Source organism: Solenopsis invicta, chromosome 9 (genome assembly GCF_016802725.1).
Source record: "Solenopsis invicta isolate M01_SB chromosome 9, UNIL_Sinv_3.0, whole genome shotgun sequence".
Lineage (NCBI taxonomy): Eukaryota > Metazoa > Arthropoda > Insecta > Hymenoptera > Formicidae > Solenopsis > Solenopsis invicta.
In genome coordinates, this window is record NC_052672.1 from 16,794,708 (window position 1) to 16,822,407 (window position 27,700).

At 31.6% G+C, this 27,700-nt stretch overlaps 3 protein-coding genes across 6 annotated transcripts in view; 2 read left to right on the top strand and 1 right to left on the bottom strand.

Moving 5' to 3' along the window:
* Positions 1–27: 27 nt before the first annotated feature.
* On the top strand, positions 28–3,579 carry LOC105207321 (transcriptional protein SWT1-like; the record flags this gene model as incomplete). Its single annotated transcript, XM_039453363.1, has 11 exons — positions 28–181; positions 276–526; positions 697–939; positions 1,026–1,247; positions 1,334–1,567; positions 1,647–1,842; positions 1,922–2,040; positions 2,109–2,266; positions 2,495–2,635; positions 2,745–2,966; positions 3,439–3,579. Coding segments are annotated over 10 exons (1,938 nt in total), but the record flags the coding sequence as incomplete, so codon positions are not given.
* The window catches only part of LOC105206848 (phytanoyl-CoA dioxygenase), a 131,992-nt gene continuing 107,522 nt past the window's right edge, over positions 3,231–27,700 (bottom strand). The window contains exons 1-5 of one of the 2 annotated variants that reach the window (XM_039453366.1): positions 11,907–12,333; positions 4,614–4,757; positions 4,254–4,367; positions 3,999–4,149; positions 3,231–3,842 (exon numbers count right to left, since the gene is read on the bottom strand). In XM_039453366.1, the coding sequence (XP_039309300.1) occupies positions 3,424–3,842; positions 3,999–4,149; positions 4,254–4,367; positions 4,614–4,757; positions 11,907–11,927 (849 nt within the window). In that variant the 5' untranslated portion in view covers positions 11,928–12,333 and the 3' untranslated portion in view covers positions 3,231–3,423. Of the gene's footprint in view, positions 3,843–3,998; positions 4,150–4,253; positions 4,368–4,613; positions 4,758–11,906; positions 12,334–27,700 lie in introns of those variants that run through there. The other variant, XM_039453365.1, reaches the window with a different exon arrangement.
* On the top strand, positions 18,696–26,026 carry LOC105201838. Of its 3 annotated transcripts, XM_039453369.1 has the most exons (7): positions 18,757–18,779; positions 18,995–19,191; positions 19,592–19,691; positions 23,562–23,809; positions 24,285–24,494; positions 24,655–24,736; positions 24,997–25,196. In XM_039453369.1, the coding sequence occupies exons 4-7, from the start codon at positions 23,604–23,606 to the stop codon at positions 25,078–25,080; spliced, it is 582 nt and encodes a 193-aa protein (XP_039309303.1). In that variant the 5' UTR covers positions 18,757–18,779; positions 18,995–19,191; positions 19,592–19,691; positions 23,562–23,603; the 3' UTR covers positions 25,081–25,196. The 3 variants fall into 3 exon arrangements, with proteins under 3 accessions (XP_039309302.1, XP_011168361.1, XP_039309303.1); XM_039453368.1 differs by having other exon boundaries at positions 18,696–19,191; XM_011170059.3 differs by lacking the exon at positions 24,997–25,196 and adding an exon at positions 25,531–26,026 and having other exon boundaries at positions 18,698–19,191.

Here is a 27,700-nt window from a genome sequence, read left to right on the forward strand (position 1 = left end):
GAATTAATTTTATGTTTAGGAGAAAAACAAGGAAAAATGTTTAAAAAAAACTTGGCAAAAGAACGTATAGAAAAATTAAGAAAAAATTTAAGTATTGATAAAAAAAAATTTAAGGAAATGAGTCAGGCCAATTTAGTTAACAAGAAAGTTCCACAAAAGTCCAACAGATTACCAGTTTCCAGTAGGCGAATTTTTTACATTTTATGCTTTCAATGAAGTTTTGAGATATTTGTTCATACTTTCTAGTAATTTTATACATTGCTTTACATTTGCAGGTAGCTTAGGATCGACATGTGTTTATAAAAATGCTGATGTACGACTTAAGAAATTACATAACAGAATCATAAAAGATGTAATATATGAAAAAAATATTACATTAAATAATGATAAATCACAAAGTCAACCTAGTAATGAACCAGTTATCGAAATTATGACAGATGATAAATTAATAGAAAAGGCTAAGCAAGAAGTTTTGTACGAAGAAATGGATTGGGAACCAATGAAAGATGAAGAAATTGCACTAGAGGTATTAGTTTAATTGAAACCTATTAAATAATTGTATAGGTAAAATTTACTATATGAATATGGTCACTATAATCATGTATCTTCAACGCTGAATATTTTTTTTTTATGTAAAAGTTATGAAAAATATAATTTCTTGATACATTTCGTATTTTTATATTTTGTTTTATATAGGTGGAAGTTGTCAGAACACAAATTGATAGAGAAAATTATATGGCTAAAACAAACTGTATATCAGAAAATATTGCAGAATTGACACAACTTAATGAAATGAAGTCGCATGAAAAAGGTCCACTTTACATTGTTGTCGATACAAATGTATTTCTATCAAATCTCGAGATTATTGAAGAAGCAAAAGATGCGACATTTAAAAATTATCCACGTCCATTTATCGTAATTCCTTGGACAGTAATATGCGTAAGTATAATGTATAGTATAATGAAAATTCTGCTGTATCTGTGAAAGTTTTAACATGTTTTTTATCTGAACACTTTTTATAACAGGAATTAGATTATTTTAAAAACAACAAATCGAAATATGAATTATCGATTAAAGCTAGAAAAGCGATTTCTTTCATCCATAATCAATTTTCTTCTAAACACCCACGTGTAATAGGACAAACACGAGATCAGGCAAAGAAAAACAAAGAAGATTTTTCTATTGATTGTCCAGATGATGAGATTCTGCAATGTTGTTTACAGATTCATCAATTACAAATATCAGTAGTAAGTTGTCTTTTTGTTGTATGATATGTATGTATATGTCATTAGTGAATAAAACTACTACACTTGTTTTTATTTTGCATATGTAGATCTTGTTATCTTATGACAAAAATCTATGCACTAAAGCGATGATATATAATATACGGGCATTGGGACGTAACGATCCTCTTGAAAATATAGATGATTTAAATACGAATAGTTATAGGGTAATCAACCGTTTGAATGAAGTTTCTGTTGAAAATTCTGTCTTCAACGAAGAATTACATTTCTCGGATGATTTTTTTGAGAATATAAAGTTGATTTTAACCAACTTTTTATCAACGGTATGCATCATATCAATCATATATTGGATTACGAGTTCTCAATTTTCATGAGCTTATATATCAAATAATTTTATTTCAGATCATCACGAAACAAATGTCAGAGATTTATGGGGAAACGGAATGGAAGATATATGTTGTTATAAAGCCACCTTGGACTGCTGTAACTGCATTAAAGTGTGCTGTAAAACATTGGATTGCCGCTATTAACGAATCGTTCCAAAGATGTGCTGAACGTATTTTAAAAGAATTACTTGACGCTTTTGTACATGTACCAGGTATATTTACACACATGTAATATAAAATTACATGTAAGTACATTTTATAACTTTAACTTACTCTCGATGCTTCTTTCAGTTGGTGGCAGAAAATTACGAGATGTAGAATATATTTTAGAAAAAAGCAGCGATTTAGTACAAGCGGTCAATATGGATAAACATTATGATCTCATGACAGAAACCTTCAATGCTATTACAGTAATATTTTTTTACGTATTGAATATATTATTATTGTAGGATAGAAAAGTAAAAATTGATACTTTTAGGAACTCAAACAAAAATGTACGAAATGTATCACTAATATAGACAAGAAAAAATTACATGAAAAAATAGGCATTGCTAAAAATATTCAAGAACAAGAAATGAGAGCAGAGAAAGTATTCCAGTGCTTTCATCAGATCTATGATTATGCGCGTAACATTTGGTAAGATTTTAAATACACCTCTCTCTCTCTCTCTCTCTCTCTCTCTCTGTATTTTATATATATATATATATATATATATATATATATATATATATATAAAATTTTACATGCATAAACAAAGTGTATTATTACTGTCATGCAATGTAATGCAAATGTGATACGCATATTAACAAGAATACTGTCATTTTTTTATAATTTTTACATTCTTAAATATTATTTTTATAATAGTGGTTTAGCATGTAACAGTGCGGGAATGGCATATTCTTTTACCTTCAAATCTGTAAATCTACCAATGTCACCAACATATTTACAAGGTTTGAAATCAGAAATTACCAGAAAAGTGACTGATTTAACACAGAATCTAAATAAGTAAGTTATAATCGTGCCAATCTACTTTGATAATATATATTGACTGATTTAACTATGTCAAACTATTTTCTCTTATATTACATATATTTATACAATTTTTTTGTGATAGGTTACTCATGCAAGATGACAATTCTATAAAACATCAGATGTTACTTAATTTACAGCAAAATTTAAATACATTTTTGCTTGATTCAGAGAGAGTAACATTTGATGTAACAGCTTTGGATGTATATTATTGTGTTAAATTAAAAGAAGAATCATTAAAGACTGGATTGAGACAACTACAAGAATTAACTTCGCATTTCTCCGCACTAGCTACTCATACATAATTGTTTGTATTTTGTAATTTATATTTATAATATTTAACAAAATATAAGTTATTACAAAGATGTAGATACATTTATTATATTAAATAATATTTATATGAAAATATAAAAATCTTAATTTTATAAGGGTAAAAATTTAATGAAAATTGTGTGATGAAATTGTGATTTTTAGTAAAAAAATATTTTATAACTATATTTTGGCATTTTCATTTGAGAAAAAAATATCCATGCATTTTGTATACATATATTAATAAATTTAATACAAGTTTCCCAAAAATTTGGCATATTTAATGTTTTCATTGATGCTATCATTATACTTTTGTAGCTATACAAGTTGTGAACTTGTTTATTTGTTCTAAAGTGTATATAGATTAATGTCATTTTTTTTATACAGTGAAAAAAGAAAAATATGAAGAATAAAATTATGAAATAAACGATAAATCTTATCATAATACAATATACCTAATTTTTATATAGATTCGGAAAACCTTCGGCAGGTGGTTGAAGCCAATTTTCCTTCGAGTAAGATACATGTTTCGACTCAATCACGTGAAAAGTGTAAGCGTGTCTCGATGTTTTACTCTTGTTTGGATAAGAAAAGTGGACTACTTGGCCGTGGATAAGAATGCAAGTTTCTTTGCGTACTGGCACCGATCTAAAATTACTTAATGGATAGCAAGGCGCCGCTCTGTCGAAGATTAATAACTCTTGAGAATTTGGATCTTTATTTCTCATATAACGCCTATGCACTCCGCTCTGATGAGAACCTGGAGCGATCCATAGGCATCCGTTGTTTAGCGTTGCATCTTCCAGTGCGATCCAGAAACCAACGAGTTTCACCGGCTCGACATGTAAATACGATACATCCTGATGCATTGTAACTGTAAGAAAATAACAATTGTGTTCAAGCATAGTACAGTAGTTGTGTTCTATATGCGTTCTTGTTATATCATATGAACTTTTGTGTATAATGAGTTATATTTATGTAACTTCAGAGTTGTAACCGAAGAGTCATAACTCAAAAATTATTTAATTACCTTCCGAGCCTATTCCAGGATTTTTGTAAATGTACATTGACTGACATACCACTGGTTCCTCGTACTCTAATTGGAAAGCAACTTCTTTGACTCTTTCGTCAAACGTGTATTTTTTGAAAATAGGGTGTAACCAATGAAGAGCATGGCCTACCTGAAAATTATAGAGTTGTTATAAAATAATTGAAATTATTTCAAAATGTATGTTCGCAGGAATTAATTTAATTAAAAAAAACAGCTTTTTTTAAGATAGTTTACTTTGTTTAACGATACTCTTGGATGAACCTTCAGTTTCCCGTCTTCTGCCAGAGCTTCAGACTCGAAAAAGACACTTATTTTATTAGCACTATCCAAAAAATACTTGTCCTTATTCTGAAACAAGATATAATCATTACTTACGTTAACGAATTAGTATCGAGTCTCATTTACATAAATACATTCCTAAAAGATATCAAAATTATTAAAAATATTGTAGTTTTATTTTTATTTTTTTCTGATAAAAGTCGTCTTCAAGTATTTACAAGAAACATCACCATTGGCTGATTTTAAATCAATGAATATTACGCTTTACGATTTTAAGTTTCACAGTTGCTTATATTCCTGTATATGTCATATTACCTGTTGTAATTGTATCGTATCGAATATTTGTCGTTCTGACTCAGGTGGCAATTTATTTGTAAATTCTTCTCCGCAAGCTTTCAATTCTTCAATTTCCTCCGATCGGAAGAAGTCCTCCAAAACGACATAGCCATTTGTATGAAACTTAATTTAATTGCATAATTAATGTATTGATGACATTCTCATACATATATGTATATAATTAAGCAAGAAAAAAGAGTTTTAAATCATTGGTGTCCTGCACATCCTTTTCTTTTGCGCGTCTTTCCTTTGAAATATGTTACCTACTATTACTATACTTAGCTATAATTTTTATAAACAATTTTTTTTAATAAACAACCATACAAATATTTTCTTGAGATATTAAAAAATATATGTAAGAGTCACGATGTTGTACACTCATATTGTGTAATAAAGATCCGGAAAAAAGATCTGTATTAAGCGTTAACGTTATTACGATTGGTATCATGTAGTAAAATTTGAATGAATCTTCCAGGAATACCGAATCATTTATTCGATTTATTGCCGGGATAAGATAAGGATAACCGAAGGCCGCTGGTTCAAAGTTCAAGGAAATTTTCTTTCCGGTCATCTGATCATCTGACCGATCAGTCGTAGTTTCATCACACCGTGACGTTTCCAATAGACTAACTATATAAATAGATTGTGGCCGATAAAGACACCTAAAAATAATTACGGGCATTGCCTGCTTCAAAGGGCAAACGAACGCTTCGAGTTCGTTCTGCATTTTTTCCGTTTACGCCCATTGCATTCCGTGATTCGCGCCTTAGCGTCGATCACGCAATCAGATTGCGACGTGTATACATCATCCTTTAAGAAAGCGGCAAATTGTTTTATTAGCCGTTTATTAAATCCGACACACTTTGCACTTTATGTTAGACGTAAGATTCAGGTTAATCCTCAATGTGAAGAAAAATACATTTATGTATTTAAATCTATTATAATATATATATTCGTGAACAAAAATCTATGTTTCTCTTAATTATTTGTTCCTTAGTAACTTTGTTTTTTTTTTTTTATTTGACGCTATTTATGTACCATGTGTGCTTTTAAGGATATATTTTTTTGAATAATTATAATCGGAGATGTTATTTTATTTTCTTAATTGATGCGGATAATTTGTCCAATTTCCAGAAATTTGTTTTCATTAGTATCGGTATCATGTGCGCACAACGATATCATTAATGCTTGTAGTTTAAATAAATATGGATAAATAAAATGTTTGCGCAACGCAGAGTATCGTGTATATCGCAGTTTTGTGATTCACGTATCGATATATATATATATATATCGATACGTGAATTACATATTATATATATATAAAATCCCACAAGTTAGCTGGCAAGCTTCCTTGTGTTATATCATATGCAAGTGCAATACGTGCCGAAACGGACGTTCCGGAATTATAAACCGCCGTTAATAAACGGAACGTCACTTCGAGCGGCATATAATTCACGGAACAATTTTACGAGGAGAGCAATTCTCTGAGGACGCCGGGACATACGTCAGTACAAATCTTCTTGGCGCATATTCGCTAATCGCTTGATTTACGATCGCTTTGAGGGACCGATAGCCGCAAAAAAAAAGGAAAGCTGCATCCGCAAAAATCTCAAAAATTCGCATACCGAAACAAAACATCTCCGGTATGTTACACATACGGCAGTCGGAAAAAGGTGCGCCGAGCGCGCGGTATTTTTAGTGTTCGAAATAGCGAGCGGGATATTGGCGTTCGACGCGGTCGTAAACATCGCCGAAAGTCATGTCTCGCGATCATGGGAAGTCCCGCGCTCGTCATTCGATCGAAAACTACGGCGTCTTCCTTGTACGGTGACGGGTCGGAAACGCTTTACAATAAAGACGCCACTGCGCGAAGAACGCTCGTGGATCACGCACCGTCCCCGCTAGGAGTATTTTCGAAAAATCGCAATTTATGTGCGCAATTTTTACGTTTCGATTGCGACGAAACGCATTGCACTGCCGCAATAATGCATTTCCTGCGATAAAGGAGAAATACTGCTCGGCGCAGTAGCGATTTTATTTTATTTAAGACAATGATATCTGCAATCTTCTCTTCTGCTTTGTGTAATGCCCTCTCTGGCCTTCGAAATGTTACAATCGTTCGAACACAAAGAGAGATTTCATATTGATCTTTTTAATGGCAGTCATATATTAATCACTTTTTTTCTCGAGATGATAGTTAATAATGAAGATGCGAGAGAAACGATAGATTTATAGTATATTTCCATTTTCGTGATTGAGATAATTCCTCGCGTTATACTCAACGTTTTGCAAATAGATTAGGAATTAATATATAATTTTTCGCTAACGTGTTTGAAATTCTTCTGAAGCTCTATGTTAAATGTTTATTAAAATTCAGTACTAACGTAAGAAAAAATAATTTTAATTAAAATGATCTTAGTATTTGAGAAAAATTTTGGGACACATTTTAAAATAGAAAAAAGTAACGAGTTGATTTTATTTTATAAGTTTGTTGAGTCATGTTTGTGAATTTCTTTCAATCTGTTTCTATTAAAATCATGACTCTTATCTGCAATATAGAATAAATTAGATTTCATAGCGAAGGCTATTATTGCAGAGCGGAATAGAACATTTATGGAATAGAACATTATGTATTGATTTCACTTATTTAATTTTTATCCAACATTGTCTTCATTGTCTTCATTCCAACTGATATTTGATGGAAAGTGATGATTAAAAAATTGCACAGGTGTGCCTATGTTTGTTTTATATCTTTCTTAAATGCCAAATAAGTATAAAGATACGTGCACAACAAGCAACAACTCTAGCACGTGCCTTATATTGACAATAAACATGCAATACTTGCTGTTAGTACGTAAATACAAAAAGATATGGAACAAATATAGGTACGCCTGTACAATTTTTTAATCATCACATTTTATCAAGTAATATCAGTTGGAGATAGTAAATATGAAAACGATGTTGAGATGAAGATTAAATAAGTGAGCAAAAATATATAAAACGTATATATAATGCTAATATATCAAATGTATGCATATATAAGTGTAAAATATATGTGTATAGGCAAGTTTTTTAATTCATCGATTGATCAATCGCATTATGCGCAAATGCAGCTTTTACAAAGCAAAGTTGCGTCTGCGCATAAAGCGATTGATCCATCGATGAATTAAAAAACTTGCTTTATCTATGATTGAAAGTATACACACCTCTTTTTCACTCAATTGTACTTGTTGAATCCGAAAATGACTCCAATGTAGCTTTCAAGCCCTAAGAAAGGATGAGAGCTTAGGTAACATTAAAATATAGAAAACATAGAAAAATATATAATTATAGCTAAATCCGTAATCTCTGTTAAAAAAAAGTATAAGAGACATTCGTTTTTAGCTCCTATTAATTCAATATATGGTATTACCATTCATAAATACTCTACAATATTAGCCTTCATTACGAAATCTTATTTATTCTACACTGCAAGCAAGAGTCATGATTTTAGTAAAAATAGTTTTAGAAAAATTCGTAAACATGACTCGATAAAGTAATAAAGTAGTAATCAACTGTTGCTTTGTTCTGTTTCAAAAACTAAATTTATTTTAACTATAATTTTCTGAATCAACAAGTGCAATTGAGTAAAAAAAAGATGAATCCAACGGCCTCTGCGTGTTCATCCCCAAATCGCCTGAAAGGTATAGATATATTTTTTAATAGGGATTATAAAATCGCGATTACGTTTTACAATTCATTTATTCCATATCGTTAGATAATGTAAATTTTATTTGTCGTAACACATATAATTAATTGATTTTTGCGGTAACGATTTTTTTGTATCGATTACTTGCGAGCATAGGAATTTTAAGGTCGTACGTAAGCATGTCACGAACGATCCGAATTTGATAGCCAAACTCGCGCGGAAATACCGCGTACATTAACGCAAAGTTATGCGTGCGCGCGAAGTGCATCCCGAAAATAGCGTGTGGCTAGCGGTCGTCGACAGGTGGGTGGTTGGGCTACGCAATTCTCTGCCTCTCCGCCCCTCTCTTGTAGACGTCGCTTTTTCTGGAATTTTGTCTGTATATATGAATGACTCAAGTCGCCCGCGAAAGCGCTGAATCGCGTGGATAGGAATAGAATAGGAACGAGCGTTCGTGGGCTTGTGAGCGCTCATTATCCGTCGCTCGTTCTCGTCTCGCAGCACGAAGGATCAAGGACGCCCTCGTTATTTCGGCTTAATTTGAGTGTGTCGGGTCCGAAGAGCAAAACTAAAGGCCCTTCGATTCCGCTATTTCCTTCTGACGTTTTGGTTGTACCGATGAAAAAGACAAAGGGGTTTTTTTTTTATAATACTGGGGAGTAAAATACTAATGCCCATTTCCACCAATGTAGATTAGTTTTGATCTCTCATTGTCAATTTAACTTATTCTTTATCTTTCTTCAATTCTTAGAACTAAAGAACGATAAAGAGTAAGTTAAACTGAGATCAAAGTTAATCTGCGTTGATGAAAATAGGCATAATTCTGCGAAATATGAGGATTGCGTCAACTCTTAAAAACGGTAATTATCGGGCAATGTAATTACCATCTGTCCTATAAACAACGCTCGATTAGACACTACGAAAATAACGTCGGAAATGATGAATGACATAGATTAATGCAGGTCATAGATCAGACCTGGATGTAGGATGCTTCACGCGATAAATTATCACTAGGCGATGGATTTGACTGTAAACACATTTCTTCCTTTGTCTAAAATTAAAACGCTTTCGTGCGACTCCTTGAAAACTTACTAAAATCGATTCCTATAAATCACGATTTCTGGAAAAATATCGCTACGATAAAAAAAAACCATCTTTAGGCTTTCGGATTCTCCATTCTACTTATAGAGAGAATGTTACAACTGACAGCATAAAGATAAAGACTTTGCGATATCTTAACAAACATTTATTTTTGTTCCTAATTATGCGAATATCATCAAATTCATATAACGAGGCACGATGAAGTCTACAGAATGTTAGATAATCTCGTTTCATTAATTTTACATTTTCTTAGAAGACGTTTATTATTTTTTCCCTTTATTATTTTGAGCTATGTTTTATTTTAAAATGTTTTAAAAAATTTCAAGTTCTATCTGATGGTAGTCTTCTTCCAAAATATTCAAAATGTATTAAAATCTTCTTCTACTATTCATGTTAAAGATATTTGTGGAAAATTATTTAAAAAATTGTCACTATTTAATTAAATTAAATAAACCTTCTTATATGATAAAACACGCTGTTTATCATGTATCAAAAATGAGAGAATTGAAAAACAAGTATGCTTTTTTTTTACTAAAACAGTTAATTTTTTCTGTTGTTACATAAAACATACAGTGATACGTTGCCCTTTGATCACCTTTGTCGAGATTTAAAAACAGCTCCCAAATTTTCATAACATCAAGAGAGAGAAAGATATCCTTCGGATCATAATGGTCAAGTGATATAATCCGATAACATTTTTTCACAAAACCTTAGCTTCACCGATTATATAAAATTTCACAATTACGATTAATAAAAATGCCCCACAAAGGCAATTAATTTCTAAATACAAAATTTTTCAGAATAATTATATAAGTAACAATTATATATCGTGAAAAGAATAACTTATTATTATTTCGCAATGATACATAGATGCATAATTATTTAATGTTTAACTATTTTCTTTTATTTTTATGTTGCAATTTTGGCGTAAGAAAAAATATATAATTTTCACGAAAAATAATTCATGTTTTTTAATATTTTTATTTTACTAGATACATATATTTATATATCTTGTTTTTAGATGTATACAGTTTATTGTAAATAGAAAGCCTTTATAATATATAAAATTCAAAGAGTTAAAATTATAAATTGAAATTTGTTAGAAAGCAATAATTTAAGAAATTTGCTTGAAAATATCTGGATTCTAGATATTAAAAAATACCGATTGTACCGATTTCATCTTTTTATTGTCATAAATTATTGAAACATTATTTCTCGTTGTTGCAAAAGAACTGAGAGAGAAAGAGAAAAAAGGTAGAGAGAGATTAAATTTAAAGATATTAATTTAAATATATATGATATAAATTTTATAAAACAAACACGAAAATATATTCGTAAATATGTGACAAGATCAAAAGACAGAAATTTTAAGTCGTCAGCGAGAGTTGATGCTATTACGTTCGATGGAACGATAGATTACTTGACTGACCTCCGAACTGAGAAATCCGGTCGATTATGACAGTCGTATGGCATGAACCCCAGTGACGTTGTTAAACGACTACATTGTGTATCCTTGTTTCTTGGTTTGTTGATGTAACGGTATATAGGGGCTCGTTATATCATCGAGAATTTCAATCGAGAGTTTGCAACTCTCTTTAAGAATATCACTTGCAGAGAAAAAAATTAGAGTCTACATCTCGTTCTTTTTAAAGGAACGTTATGAATATGTTCCTTGCTACGTGGCATTAATAGTCTCGTAGAGGATTTTTGTTTGCACAAAATTTTTCTATATAAATTTATATATATATAATATATTCTAAATATTTTATATAAATTAATTGAGTAAATGTAATATTACAACTGAAAAAGAAAAAGAGAGAGAACTATAAAATTTATATATTAAATTAATAGATAAAACGATAAAAAAAATATAACAGAAACGTCAAAACTTTTTAATGTTTCAAATATTTTTGAAGAAAAAAAAATACTAGTAGTAAATTTAAAAATATACATTCTGAACGTAATGTTAAATAATTTGAATTTTATAAAAAGTAATTGCAATATATCATCAAAATAATCAAAAATATCTCTCTAATTTTATTGTAAATAAATTAAAAAGTTTAATGTTTGTATTTTCACTTCAATGAAGATTCCCACTTCATGTTTTGTGGATATTTCATTATTATTGTTATTAATATTTCTCTGTCTTTTCTCTCTCTCTCTCTCTTCTCTCTCATTTAAAGCAGTTTAAAAAATTAATCAATAACATCACAAAAAATATTTGTACGTTAATTTTCATTCTTTATAAATATTAAAATAATAAATCTATGTTTAAAGCATTCATCGTCCCGACAAAGAAAAATTTATTATGTTACGAGTCAATCAGTAATCTTGACAAGGAATGATACTTTCAATCGATTTTGGTCATTAGCATCATCAATCAAATCATCGTTCACATATCGACCTTGAATCTTCCTCCAATGTATAGGAAGACGATATGTAAAAGTAGTTTTCATGAATACTCATATCTACGTGGGACTCACCTGTGAGCGAATGTCCTTCATCGTGTGTTATGGCGGCAATATCCCGCGATCTTAAACCTGTACGCTGAACACGAGACAGAGAGGAGGTCGGAACACGTCCGCGGCCGAGTGCTCGCACCAAATGACTAGGTGAGCCCGTAGATATGCGAAGTCCGAGTGGAGCCGGCGGCTCTGGCTTGTGCGAGACGAGCGAGGCGAGAATCGTGTCGTCCCGTCGGATTTCCGACGAGAAGAAACACTCACATTTTTGATTTTCCAATGATCCGAGAATTCGAGAAACAATTACCTGACGAGAGGACAAGGGATTCTCGGTGAAGCGATTAGCGTTACAAACATTTATATGTCATGTATTTATTCGCGATCGTTCAGATTACTGTGTAGTTTCTTCACAAAGATATTGCACTGTCGCGCAAGAAAATAATTATATGCTAAGAAGTAAAGCTAATTAACGTTAAGTTAATTATTCGTCACACATCATTTCTGCCGATACTACGTTCACGAATCAAATCCAAATTAATCTCGAAGTGACTTCCGAACTTTACGAAGATACTGTGAAAAAAAGGAAGATTTTTTTAACTTTGTTTCTTAATTATTAATTAGTGGTTTTATTTATTAATATGTTAAATAGATAAAATTTATCAATATTATTAAGACGAGATGACGTAGGACCTAATCACGTAATAAATTATTAAAATAAGATAACTAATGATTAAAGCAGTAATGTGCTTTCACATTATTCCTTCTTTGAATTTTAATTATATACACGTGTAATGTACATATATTATAAAATTTTTGTACGTAATATAAATATATATTCTGGGCACTATTTGCGAATCCAATTATGCAAAGTAGACAGTTTCTATGGTATAATAATCCAGATATAATAAACGTAGCGTTGTCTATACGGTTCTTTGCTCATTTCGTAAGCTTTTGCTTGTAAGCCCGTTTCATTTTCAGCTTGATGTCCTCTTTATTCAGCGCTTACGGTCAGTCAGACACTCGGCCATTCGTAACAAACGTCCAGGAAGTAAAGTTTCAAGAGTCAATTTTTACAGGTTGCTTCAAAATTATCGCAATTTAAAAATGCATTTCTTAGAAATAAACAAAGTAAATTAGTCACAGAATAAATAAATATTTTATTTTTCTTAATTAATCAAGTTACATTGAAAGATGAATAAAAGAGCAAAGAAAGAAAGAGAAAGAATTTTATTTATATACGTATACTTACATCGAGTACAAGAAATATTTTGTATGTGTGTGTTTTTACATTCATTAAATATGTATACAACTAAATAATAAATACTATATGTTAATCAAACACCAAATTATAGAAGAAGTTAATTTATTATTTAATGTATGACATTAAATATATAACGTATATTAATAGTGCATAAAATTGAATAAAAAGGTAATTATATTATATCGAATATATATCTGCCATTGACATATATTATGATTTTCACTTGTTAATATAAAAATGAAAAGATAAAACTATTATATTTTTAGACTAATTTCCCTTATCATTTAATACACTTATACTTATCATATTAATAATAATGAAGTCATCGGCGTGATAATTCATGTGTCGGCCATATTTTGTCTACGTTTGAACAATCCTGTAGAAACACCAAACTAACAGCGAATAATTCCGCGCACTTCGCTTGCGTGGACTCGCTAATTTACACGAGCAGACGACGCGGATTTATTAAAGCCGAATTTCTCTAAATTCCGAAGAAAATTTTCTTTCCGGTGGAAAGCGCAGAAATTTACGTTTCTATTCTCGCGCGTGTCTAGCCTTAATAAATAATATACATCTAAGTTTACACAAATTGGCCTTGTGCTTTTGATTTGTCTACAAACAGTTCTGTTTTCGTCTTTCATTTCTCTATTTTAAAAAAAGAACTGATAAAATGTTTCAATAAACTGATTACTATATCAGTAACTGATGATATTTCATCAATTAACTGAATAGTAATCATCGGTTACTGATATAGTAATCAGTTCATTGAAACACTTATCAGTTCTTTTTTTCCAGGGCTTTTTCTCTAATCTCATCTAAAAAAAAATTCATAAACGACATAAGCGTAGCTTTTCAATATAGATATTAATATATTAACATCTTTTTCGTTCAAAAAATTATGACTTTCCAAAGCACAAAGTATAAAAATTTTGTTAGCAAATTTTAAGTTGATGAGTTGGCTAATTGAAGATAATTATTTGATTAGATGCATATACTTTTATAAAAGATACACAACAAAATGATAATACAAATAAATTTGCACAAAAGTGAGTAAATTATTTCTAATAAATTTTCTATTAAACTAGAACAATTGAAAAAAAGATGCGCACCTAAAAAGCATAGTTTTTAGTTACGTTATAACTCCTATAATTGTTTTTGTGATTCGTGTCTGAATTGGAAAGATCGCTGTCTACGTTATTATTGTCGACAGTTGATTGAATTATTTTTTAACAGCCCGATGCCATCTACGAGACCTGGTAGCAATGAAATAACGTGTAAATCGACTTATTCGTAAGCTTTCTGCTTTACGATCGGGAGAAACGATCGTACTTCGTCTGAGATTAAAAAGTCCATCGTCAACTGGGATAAAGTCCGGTGGATATTCAGGAGTACAAGGCGAGAGTGCCATTTGACTATGAGCCAAGCTGGTTCTGTTGACTCGGTTTCTTTTTATATCGTACGGTTTAGCTATGGCATTATTGTACTATTACTGCCGGGTGTTGGGCATTGTTGGAGCAGTTCAGCGGGGAGGGAAAAGGTAACTCCGGCAAATGAGACCGTTGTCCACCGGTCTGCTATACGGTAACTTGGTCCGCTCGGATGAAAATCCGGATAACTTCGTCGTGTATACACGTTTGTGCAGTATAACATCTTGGTTCGCTGCCAGGTATGTACTCTTTGCAGCCTTAACTCGACTCGAATTAATTGTAGTCGCCGCTTCGCGTCGTAAACATTTGCCGTCGAGAGTAGCGGAGTATGGCATTAATTGTTCATATGTTCATGTATGTTCGTAGTATAGCGAATTGCATTACACGTGCTCACCAATCACATACGACAGACGAAAGCGGAAGATGGACGTTTAAATACGTGGCAATGTTAAGGGGTTGAGATAAGCATCGTTGGAATCAGAGGCATCGTCGTTTTGAACCTGTCCGATCGATCCGCAGACAATTTTTATACTTTTTATTATTAGAAGTAATTAAAATAAATTGTATTCTCTTAGAAAAAAAATGTGTACTTATACGCTTATTCATTTCTTATCACACTTGTATTGTTATACTTTGATAATATCTGATAAACTGGTTTAAATTCTTAGTTTCTTTAAATTCTCAAAAACTACTGTTTGAAATAAAAATTTACATGTAACTATTTTATTTAATTTCTCGAGAACTTGCTATAATATTTTGATTTATAAATTTCCAGACACTTTATACATCGAAATATAATTAAATATATTTCAAGTAACACTATGACAAAGTATAACAATTCTATTTAATGTTTTTACGTGCGCCTATGGGAAGGTCACCATACAGACATTCGTGTATTAAACTGTCGGAGAAGAATTATTTACAGGCGCAAAAATTATTTCTTAGCCGTGACAATAACCGACAATCTTTTCATGTATAAATTTTAAGTATCAGTCCAACATTTCATCTACCGTATTAAAAATCTTTGTTTATTTCATTGCGTTTATTTTATTTAAATAATGATCGAATTTTTTCATTTTTTACCTTTAAAAGATTACGATTACGTTTTCGTTTTCTAACTTGCAAACGCGTCTTACGCATCAATTTTTCTTTCTTACTAATTTCAGAAAAAATATATACGTTAAATATTTTTTTAATAATAATTAATGTACAAATTTATATTAAGCTGTAAATAAAGATTGAAAGTGAACGAAAGAAAACGGAGAAGAAAGCATCAAAATAATTATAAAGTAAATTTAACAATAAAAATAAAAAATATTAGCATGAAAGATGATGACACAGTTAAATTATTATGTAAGAAGCATGTGACTGATTATAAATTTAGATAAACTCGAGTTTATTTGTGGCATTTTGGGTTAGCTAATTTATTTGTGTTTTAATTTGTTCCTGCGTATGTCTTTTTTGCGTTCTATCATTCCCCGAAGCCACTGATTATCTCTCATACAGTCTTATTATAGTTCTTTATTCGATAAATTTTATCTAAAATATTCTACTTGTGGCTTAGTTTTTTCTTGGAATCCCACGTTTTTTTCGACACACGCGCTTCAATTTATTTGAACGTTTTATCTTAAGCCTACTCTTCGGTCACATGAGTCGAATGTTACGAGGTTATTATATACGAAAATTACGACAATAGTCCGATTACGGTGATTTGTCATCATGTTTGATAATAAATATGTATGACAAATAAAGTAATTTTTCTTGTCAAAAACTAAAATAATTATCCTCTAATAAAATAATTCTTAAATTATGATGCAATGAAAAAAAAGGTAATTCTATGATAGATTGAAACACATTTAATTGCATATGTTATCTATGTGTAAAATAAAAAATATATTACTTTGTTCAGATTTGTATTAAAAAAATTTTTACTTATATTTTTGTAAAAAATATAAGTAAACTTTTTAATTTACTTAGAATTAATGTTCTCTAAATTGTTCAAATTGTTAAATCATTTTTGTGTTTTCCAAAAAAGAAATATATTGAATTATATCTTTCTCTCGTGTTGCTTTTTTTATCAAAATCCATCGATCCGAATTTCACATCTCCTACTAAAAACACCCAACTAAAAGAAAGTTATTATCGAGTTCGTCTCACCATTAATCTGAGTGAAAGAGACTTGATAACAATTTTTACGTTCTTACACAGAAAACTTTCTAGAATCTAATTGGGACTTTCTAGGTTCAATAAAGATTCAATTGGACACCAATATTATTCATCATGAAAAAAGATTGGAATCTATGAAAATTCGGATTAGTGACTTAATGAATATCTCTTGGTACACATTTTGTTACCAAATTTAATAAACTTCTGTTTACCAAATTCATTGGAAATGTTCAATCCATAATTAAAAAAACATCATAGACAATGATTGGAATATTTATAAAAGTTATTCAAATTAATAAATATTTTGTTTTTGTAAACAACTTGTCGAAGAAACGATGAGTTCTCACGGCGGTCGATTGCAGATGCGATTATGCGACGATGACTGTTAGTTTTCGGATCACGCGTATCGCATGGTAATCAATTTTCCATCATCGAGATACAGTCGCAAACATGCACCTTCGTTGGAAGCTTTAAGCTAAAAATTAGGCAAAATGTGCATTTTTTTGCCGAACTCTGATGTACGTGGAGAATGTCTCATCGCATTGGCGTACAATTAAAAGCGAAATTAATTGTTTGTTACTTGTCCGGTTAAATTACCGATACGTATTGGGCTCGGCATTATCTTCACCTGACATCCTCGCGAGATTCGCGTGCGTAGAAGTCCGGGTCTCCGATCGGTTATTGTGCTTTATTCGAACGACAATTACGATGTGCAATTGATTGCCGGTGTGCGTGACTAGCATGTCGCGGAAAATGACTTGATCAATCGATGCTGCATGTCGACTTTTCACGCGATTATTTAATACTTTCGACGCACGTGCTTCAATTTAATTTAATATTACGATTGTTTATTTGAAAAATGCATTCGTTTTATATCTCATTAATATTTCTTCTTTCTCTTTCTCTTTGTTCTCATCATTAATTATCCAGTGAAAACCACTTGTGCCATGTAATTATCTTAATGTTTTCACTATGACTTTTATGATTTCACCATGACTTACTCTTTTATTTCTATAAATCTTACAGACCATAAACACTTGGTAATAAAATAAAATCATAATAAAATCGTATTGAAATAAACGTGATTACATTTTGATATATTGTTACTTGGGTACATGTATTGCAACTTGAAAAAAAATTAATTTTAAAAGATTATATTGCTATTACTATGCTGTAAGCTTTTAAAAAAATATAATCTCAAAATAGTAATCAATTCAGAATTGAATTAAATTCAATCGTAATTAATCTCGTTGATTCACTAACTGAAATTTTAAAATTTTTGTTAAACTTCTTTTATACAAAAATATACAAATTTTATACAAATATTGGCTATTAACCTGGTAGAAGAGGCTCTTTTATGATGATACTAAATTGATATGTTTCGTTGAAATTTTGAGCATTTAAAATATAAAAAAAAGGTGAATATCGTCTTTTTCTGGGTTTTACGGAAATTCTTCTTATGAAAATTTTATAACAAACTAAAGATTAAAGTCCCTTCCGTCATTATCTGCGAAGACACGGCGCAGTACCTGCAGAATCAAATCTCGATCACGCATTGTTTAGAGGCAAAGGATGAACACTCGTTGATATTACAGTATAGCACTGCCTGACCTCAAGATTAAAATCAACGTTCGTCAGTACGAATAACCTCGGGGTTACTTAACGTGATAGGAAAGAACACATGGAATTCATTTTTAATGTTATTATTTTTATAACTCTTAATTTGCAATTTGGTAAAAATTCTGTTATGTAACGATAGCCATGTCGAGCTCAGTTACTTTAGGTGGATTTATAAAAAATCGCTTATTACCTTAAAATCAACGAGAGAAGCTTGATTAAATTCTAAGTAAATCCAAGTTGACGCAACTGTGTCATATCTAAGTCGAACTAATCTAATTAAAAAGCAAAATATGTAAATACAAAGCTATATTACTTGGCTGATAAATTTCACCAATCGTTATATTTGTCCAGTTTCTTCGCAATGTTTCCAGAAGAACGCATCGTTTCGAAGTCAGCTGATACCGAAGATACTCATCTAAGGTCCATCGTTTTACCGTTTTTTTCAAACGTGTTGATTAAACATACGTTTTGCCACATTTCCCCTTTGATCTGCGATAATAACGCCATAATCGTGCGAGAAGACATAGTGATCGTAATTTATTTGCGTTTCTCCCACTAACGTGCATCTTGTTGCCTATATATAATCGCGCACTGTCTGTATAAAAATCGCGTAATTGTACGTTCCAATTGTAAAGACGTCGCAGTTGCGAGAGCATTTCGGGCCACTTGACCCGACACGGCGCAGGACGGCGGTTCCCCGTGTTTTTTTGACAAACACCCCCGGCGACAACGACGACAACGACGACGACGCAGGTCAATTTCTCGAAGCGACGTCGATTCCTCGCTGATCGTGACGTAGCTGTGGCACAAGAAGAGCGGAGAGAACTTTGTGGTAGGGACCTAAAACTAGTTGTTTTGATCTCTTTCGACGGACATATCGCGGACTTCTCCTGTCGTAGTAACACGGCCGACGTCAACGTGGACGCTCTACGTGCCTCCCGTCTCCTTCGGCCACTCGAGTCTCCCACGTCCATCCGAATCTCTTCGCTTCTTCCCGTCGCGGAGACACTCACCACGCCGCATCTGTCACTCCTTTGATCCCGTTACCAGAAATATTCCGCCGAGCGGAAAACCGATATTCAAAACTGTACCTCTGAAAATCTTTTGCACTTTCTGCGAAAGATTCAGGGCTTCCTTGTCACCAACGGGACGATTTGCAGTAGTTTAAGACAGTAGTGAAATTTGAGAGAATATTTGGTCCTGCCAAAATGTTACTTTAATAAAATTTGCAGAAGACGATCATCGCGCGAGGAGCTCTCACAAGTGAGGAAGCCGCCGCGAGGATAGACGAGAAGCATCCCTTCTTCGAAGAGAAATTCGTAGATTCACGAGGTGAGTTTCGTTCATTTCTATCAGATTACATTTCGAAGTGCCGCGCGAAAATTATCACTTTTTTTACATTTCTGAAAAAATCTGTGTTTCTTTTTTAGTAGAATTTTAACACATTGACTGTCAGAATTATAAATAAATTCTCACAGAAAGATCTTACATTAATAAACGATGTCAAATAACAAAAAAATTTTAATTAAAATATTAGTAAAAAAATTATGGATCAAATAGATTTAAACAGAGTAACAGAGTTAATATGTCTGTTTAATTATATTTATTCTTCATTAAAACTTTAAAATTTTTATGTTTTATTAAAAAAAAAATTAAATCGACGAATAATTCGCTTCCATTTATAGATCGCCAACTACAAGTTAAATCGTATTTGGCACTCGGAGTATTAAATTGCTCAAAAACGATACTGATAACGAATAAATACATCGCGCGATCACGCAACGAAACTATAATGGATTCAATATTTCATCATCCGCGCTTGTAGAAAAATTATTCGACCCTCTCGCAAATACAGGGCTACATCTTCTTTTATACTTTAATTGAGAGAAGTTTCGCAAAGACTGAATTTCAGTACTTGAAACACTCATCGGTAAATTCGAGTAGTGATTTTTAAGAAAATTAATAAGCGAGAATCACGGATGTATTTTAATGAGCGCGTCGGAGGTGAACTTATAAGTAGTGTAGCAAACAGTAATAATCCGCCTCGTACACCTCTTATCTTGCAAGACTAACCTGGTCTTCTTCCATTATTTTATTATTATACATAGCTAATCTTCCCATATCTAATTCTCTTTTTACCATTATTCATATATTTTTATCATATTATATATTTTTTATCTTATAAATAGAGACAACTGAGAACGTCAAATAAAAGAATTACTTTTTTGAATGAAATATATAGGTATACAAGTGTCTCGTTTAAAGGTATCAGAAGATCAATATAAAAAAATCTTAATATCAAAATATCGAGGTTATAATAGTTCTTAAATGAGAAGAATTTCAAGTTGACAGATTAAATTGTCCAAAATTTGCACGCTTTGATATGGTACACCGTACAGTAATGAAGATGTTTTTGAATATAATTCTTATCTTTTTCACATGAACGCGCAAATGTCAGTTTGATTTATTAATTTTACTCCTTTCTCATTTAAAAACTATCGTGATCTCAACATTTTGATATTAGAATTTTCATCTCGAAATGATTTCAGGGGAATCTATCTTCTTATTACGATCTTTATGGAATATCTTGCATACATACACGCGCGCGCGTGATATTCATTTATCTCATGAGTATTTTATTCGGCCAATTTATAAAAGCCAAAATTCACATTAAAGGTTATCAGTATACGATAAAAAAATTTACACGTGCGACGGATGTGAAATTTGGACACGACATAATCTTCAGACTAAGATAAACATTTATTGTTAGTTACGAAACCTCACTGACTATGGTTTACATTCGATAGTGAGAAATATCATTATATATTATATACATATTCTTAGTCCCACCCTATCTGCCACTTTCAACGGTGACAAGTATATAAGTGATCCGTTGGTGAGGCGAAAGCCTCGCGCATTTCCACTGTGAAATTTCTGAGCATAGGTAAGTGCACGAACATGTGTACCTATGCGTGATTGTGTGTATACGTAGTATGGAGTGACGAATTGCTGTCAGATGTTAGCGGGATTAAACGCTGACAATACCTCGCGGCGTACGCGGAAGCACATTTCGAATCTATCGCGACGATGATGAGATTGTTATTCTCATTCTCGCTCAAATTAAGCCGGAGGAGCCGACGCCGACGCCAACGCCGACGCCGACGCCGACGCCGATGCCGATGCCGACGAGACACCGGCGCGTCATCCCGTGCGAGACGTTCGCAATTCTCATTCGGTCGAGTTTGTCGAGAGGTTTACCTAGCGCGACCGACCGCAGCGAGTCCTGTTGATTTTGCGTGTCAGAAGCAGCGTATCAACGACAACGTTGCCGCTCGCGACTTTATGGCATTTCTTCCATTTCTTTCTAACGACGCGATAACGCGTTACAGTGTCATAAAATTTTCCCTCCGTGTAAAACGATTTTCCATATAAACACGAGATTCTTCGAAGAACATCCCCGGAACAGAAATGAGCGTAGTTCGTAAACGAGATGTAGAGCAATTGTTACCATTGATTTTTGCACGTTTCTAGATTCACGACAGTTGTTTCCAAAAAATATCCACTCCAATTGGAGAACAATCGGATGGAGAGCGTAGCGTTTAACGCCAATCGAGCTTTTTGCGTCGGTCGCATGCCAATCGAAACGCGTGATCTGTCATTTCGTTGCCTACAAGTAGCAACGAAAGAGAGAAAGAGAGAAAGTGAGGGAGAAAGAAACCGTGAATGACCGTGGTGCGAGATAGGTCCCTTAAAATGAAAAATCTCAGTGATATTATCGTGATTGAAGAATTCATGCGAATGACGCATGCGACGCAACGCTCGGAAATAGGAAGCAAGGGCTGTAAAATTGCGCTGGGTCGACTAGATATACATATAAATAAAACGATTATGCCACCTGAAATTGCACGATAACAATGATGCCGTTAGTAATTTCATTTCGCAATAATTACTCCATTTTCACTGCAGGTGAAACTTATTTTTGTGACATCTCGATACTTTCCAACATATCGACATTACGTCCATTGGCATTATACGTATCGTTACCAAGAAGTTTTTTGACAACAAAGTTAGGAAACAAATATAAGACAGACAAAACCCATTATTTTAATGATCGAAAAATCTTGATTTAAATAACAATTAATTTTTATTGCGTTTAAAAAAACACAGACTTACGAACAATTCTATAACATTTTACATTGAAATAAAATTCCTTCTATAATAAAATTTATTTCAATATCTATGTTAATATAGCATTAATGATTCCATGAAAAATATTTGCGATAAAAAACATCAAATTTTCAATTCTTTCAATTTAATTAATGTCAATTTCCAAGAATATAAATAAATTTAGTCAGAGTCGTTTAACGATCTGCACGAGTGAACTACACCATTTGCTTAAAGATAAGTTTAATGCTATTACGAAACTAAGGCATCCTAATGCGCTCCTTTAATGCTCCTGAAGAGGACCAGAGCAATTTTCTGGTCTGCATAATTGCAATCTTCATTTAGTCGCGCAGGCATTATCTTCCTCTACAGTTTGCAATAATAATTTCTACATTACAGTAAAAACGACAGGATGCGTAAATGAAAGGATAAGGTACGCATATAAAATGGATATAATATAATGAAAATGACGAAGAGAATTACCTATCCCTTTTCGTAAAATTCTCAAGTCATCAAAGAATCAAATGATCACTTTGTTTTACGTGTACTTTCATCGTTTTCAACTCTCGCGTATAAATTTGCGCACAATAAACCGCAGTTATCGTTGTTAAGAGTTCTATTTCTATTCTACCCCAGCTTCATTGTTATCGTATTATATTATTCGAACAAGCGCGCGTTACTCAGCGATGCCTTTATTTAACCGGAACACGATGCGTCGGCGTTTAATTACTGGAATTAATAATTCATTACAATGCAGTATTTATACCTGACGAGTTACGTGACACACAATTTTGTCCGCTGGCAAACGGATTTGAGATGGATTTCACATTTCTCTTCGACATTCATCTTTTTATAATGAACAGGGATTGCATACTGAAGGTAGCAACAACTATGCAAATTAACTGGAAATACTACGGATCGCTTATTATGGGATATGATTTAATTTAATGATATCGATATCAAATCCCTTCCTGCAAAATTTAAATTACAAAAACATTAATAATCATGATGGAATATTTGTTTACATAATTTTTTCAGCATTGCAAGGTGTATTTGTGCGGCTAAAAACTTCTGATAATCATGTGGAGCGCTTTATTGAAATCGTTTTTATTTCTCTTTACCTTGAAATTATTCATCGTTGTGGGAAATGCGTATCCCACTACTGATTCAAACATAGAGACTACAAGCAATTATGACAAAATGACTGCCATAACCGACACAGCCGCACCAGATTTGCTTTATGAATGCGTTTATATACCACCAAATTTAGATTTTTGTAAATTCGGGTAAGTCACAAAAAGATAGAAGATTCATTATGATTCATACTTTCTAATTTTTACAAAAAAAAAATTTTTTTTTAATTTTATCTTTTTATTACTGCAAAATCTTTATTCAAAAAAACATGAATAATTAAATTTCTCTAAATTAAATTTAAGATTTCTCTAAATTAAAAGGAAAGAATATAATTAAATACATAAAAATAAAATTAGATCTCATGTATCATTAACTGTGAATATGCTTTGCTTTAAGCAAAATTAGGAGATTATTTATAAATATTATAACACCAAAATGTATCATAACATTAAAAGATAATATTAATGTAAAAAATTAATAAGTCTCGACAAACAATGGTCTTTCATTTATTCCTCATTTAAAAAACTATTATAAATTTATTTAAAATTTTATTATTGGAAAAATTGCATATCTTTTGGTATGATAATATATTGGTATGATAAATACAGAAAAAATTTTTTATTTCAGTTTTAAAGAAAATCTCTGGAACTCTCTAAATTTCCCAGATAATCTCCAAAAACTGTCAGAAAATACACAGCTCAAACTAATGGAAAGTAGAATAAATAAAATATTCTTCACGTTATATCCATTGATGCGTGTTCCAGGAACGAAAACAGTTCAAAAGAAAACATACCTGCAAACTAATATATATAAACTACAATCTTGTATCCCAAAAAGGTAAGAATAACGAATGCAACAAATGAGTCTTTATAGAATAATTATGTGTCTTAATGATAACACAAAAAATAGGTTTAGTAATGTAATCAATTTACGTAGCACTAATGCGAGAAAGCGCAAAAAATAAATTACATTGGTAAAAAAATATTTTATTTTGCAGATTGCCATTTGTTTATCCTTGGTGCACCGATAAGGATTTCTCCGATAAAAATAGTGTGGTATATCCGATTACATCTAATAAGGTAGTTAGCTCAACAAAATCATTTTATGACATTTCTAAGTACAAGATTTTTAAAAACCCTTGAATGGTATCAAAATCATAATTTAATGTAGATTGGTTGTAGAGATTAATTGATGAATTTAAATATTAGTGTCTATAAAGTTTGGTAACATTACTCAGTTTTATAATTTCTTACTTTTATTGGCGATAATTCGACTAATAAATTCACTGCATGGATAAATTAAAAAGAAAATATATAATGCAAACATTACAAAATTACAGTATATAAGAATTAAAGAGCATATATCTCGCAAAGATAAACAATTCTTTGGCTTTAAACGAGTCTTCAACAGTAAACTGCAATAAGTAACGAGAGTGATACGATAATGTGATCGTTGGTTCTACCATTGTTCTACCATGTAACATAACAATACTTTTGACAGCAATATTAATAAAAATAATAAATCAATATTGTCTATCAAGTTTTATAATAAAATGATTTATTAGTACTTCCCTAATGTAAAATCAATTATTCTAAATTATTATTATATTTAAAAAAAATGGGTAAGTATAGATAAATTTTATCTTTTAATTTCATAACATTACCAACAATAACTAACCGGCAAAGAAACAAATGCGCAATGTGCATTTAAAAGTAATATTAGAATACAAGGAGATATCAAAAACTCTATGAGAAACAGTGTAGAGGGAGGCAGACCGACTGTGGAATTTGCGGTGATCTCTGCGGAGCACTATGATCAGGAAAGAACATACATCGGATAGTTTTGAAAAATATAAGGCCATTTACGTTCACAGGAGAGTCGATGAAGGCGAGAATGACCAATGATGCGCAATAAAGGAAACGTGAGATATCTTATGGTGCATCCCTGATTCGAGCACGAGCAGCGCCGTTATAAATGACATACGTGCTAAGAAAATTGCCGTTACATAAAGCACCGAACGTGGTAGGAATTTTGGCTATTGCAGCAAAAAAATATTGCTATTCATTCGAACTAGTTTCCAGTTATTGTATATAACTAAATTAATATGTAATAATTAGATTAATCGGATTTACAATCGCAGTGCTACAAGAGATTTTGTAGTTAATCAAAAATTTAATTTTAAATTTATATTCTCATTTACACTTTGGATATCTTCAGGTATTGTGTTGCGAAAACAGACAACTAGTGTATTAAATTAAAAGAGATACATTGTAACAAGTTAAATTATTTATACATTATTATGATAATTTTGCATATTGTTTTATGTCATATACTTTGCATGTAACTCAATAAATGTCAGATTTCTTTAATTATATGTTTTAATTGATAATAAATGGTTTCATGAAAAATTTTGATAGGCGACTGAGTAACTCGACTTCTGAACTTTTGGCGAACGACTGAAGTGTTATATTTTATATTAAGATTAATATGTTTTGAAGTTTAAACTTCTCTGTCAAACTTATGTTATCTGACAAAGATAACGTAAACAGAGTTAATTAGCAAATTGCAAAACTCCAATTAAATTGAGAAATCCCAATTAAAACTAAACTTGACCTTTTATCTGACATGTATCACCCATTTAACTATAACTAAATTATCTTATAAGATCTTAATAATAAATAATAAAAATAATAAAAACGCCTCATTTCGCTTGAACAAAAATTTAGAATTATTTTCATTATCTAAAAATTTTAATTATGGTTACGTTAATCGTAATATAGAATTTCGCAAAAAATATTAATTACAAAATAATTAGTGCAATTTTAGAAAAATAAGTCTAAAATAAATAGTAAAAAGTTTTAATCAATTACATGCAGTTATATCGCAATTTTAATTTTTACGTTTTGTTTTTTTTTTACTGTAAAATTTGACTTTCACTTATAGTTTATTGAAAGTAGGATCTTCTATTTCGTATAGAATATTCGCTAATCTAGATGTCTCAAAGATTTTCGTTGCTTGAAGTGTTATCATGGTAGTCAGATGTAGTTTATGGAATTTTCGGAACGTTCAAATTATTTTTCAACGCCAAATGGTATTCATTTCCAATTAATCTGATCTCCTGATCGGCCATGGAATTTTAGGTCTGCAACCGTTGCTCGGTATTGACTTCTCGACGTTGAAGACTGCGAATCTAACTAAAAGGTATGAAGTCTTCGACCAAAGATCTTATGAGCAATTTTGTACTTATTAAGCGTTTTCGAATATTCAACATGTATTACAATGTAAAATATCAACTGAGATGGTCTGTAATACATGCATCTATTAACTTATAGAAATGTGTTTACAAATAAAAAATTAATAAGATCACGCAATGTATTTAACTTGTTAAAAGTGAAACAGATTTGATACAAACTAGCATATAGCATATCAGTTACAGAACATTGTTAATGATCTACAGTTAGTTCAATGATATTGATCACAAATTTGTGGCCTTTGATTGGTTCAGTGATATTAATCTCAAATTTGCAATCTTGGGTTGATTCAGTGGTATTGGTGAATTTGTGATCTTCCATTGGTTTAGTGGTATTGATTTCGAATTTATGGTCTTCGGCTGATTAAGTGCTATTAATTTCGAATTTGTGATCCACCTGAAAAGTGGGAACAGTACTTTCGATAAATAATTGTTTTTGTTAAATGGAACTATTTTCGATTTAGAATTTTCCAGAGAGAGAGAGAGAGAGAGAGAGAGAGAGAATGCCTACATTTTAATAGTCAAGATCTTTGATCTTCGGTTTGTTGTAAATTAATTTGTCTTTTTCCGTCTTAATGGTCTCCGAAAGGCTCGATTGATAATCTGCGCACAAAGAAAAACCAATTGTCAGGCAAACATCTATGCGTTGCCAGAAAAGTGTTCATTGACAAGTTAGATGTCATTTTCATGACGGATATTTGCAGTAGCAGTTTCGCAATGATAGAATAGGTTTCTGTGTTAATTCGATGAAAAATTCGCTCTGTCTGGTAAATTGCTGTTCGACATCTATCTT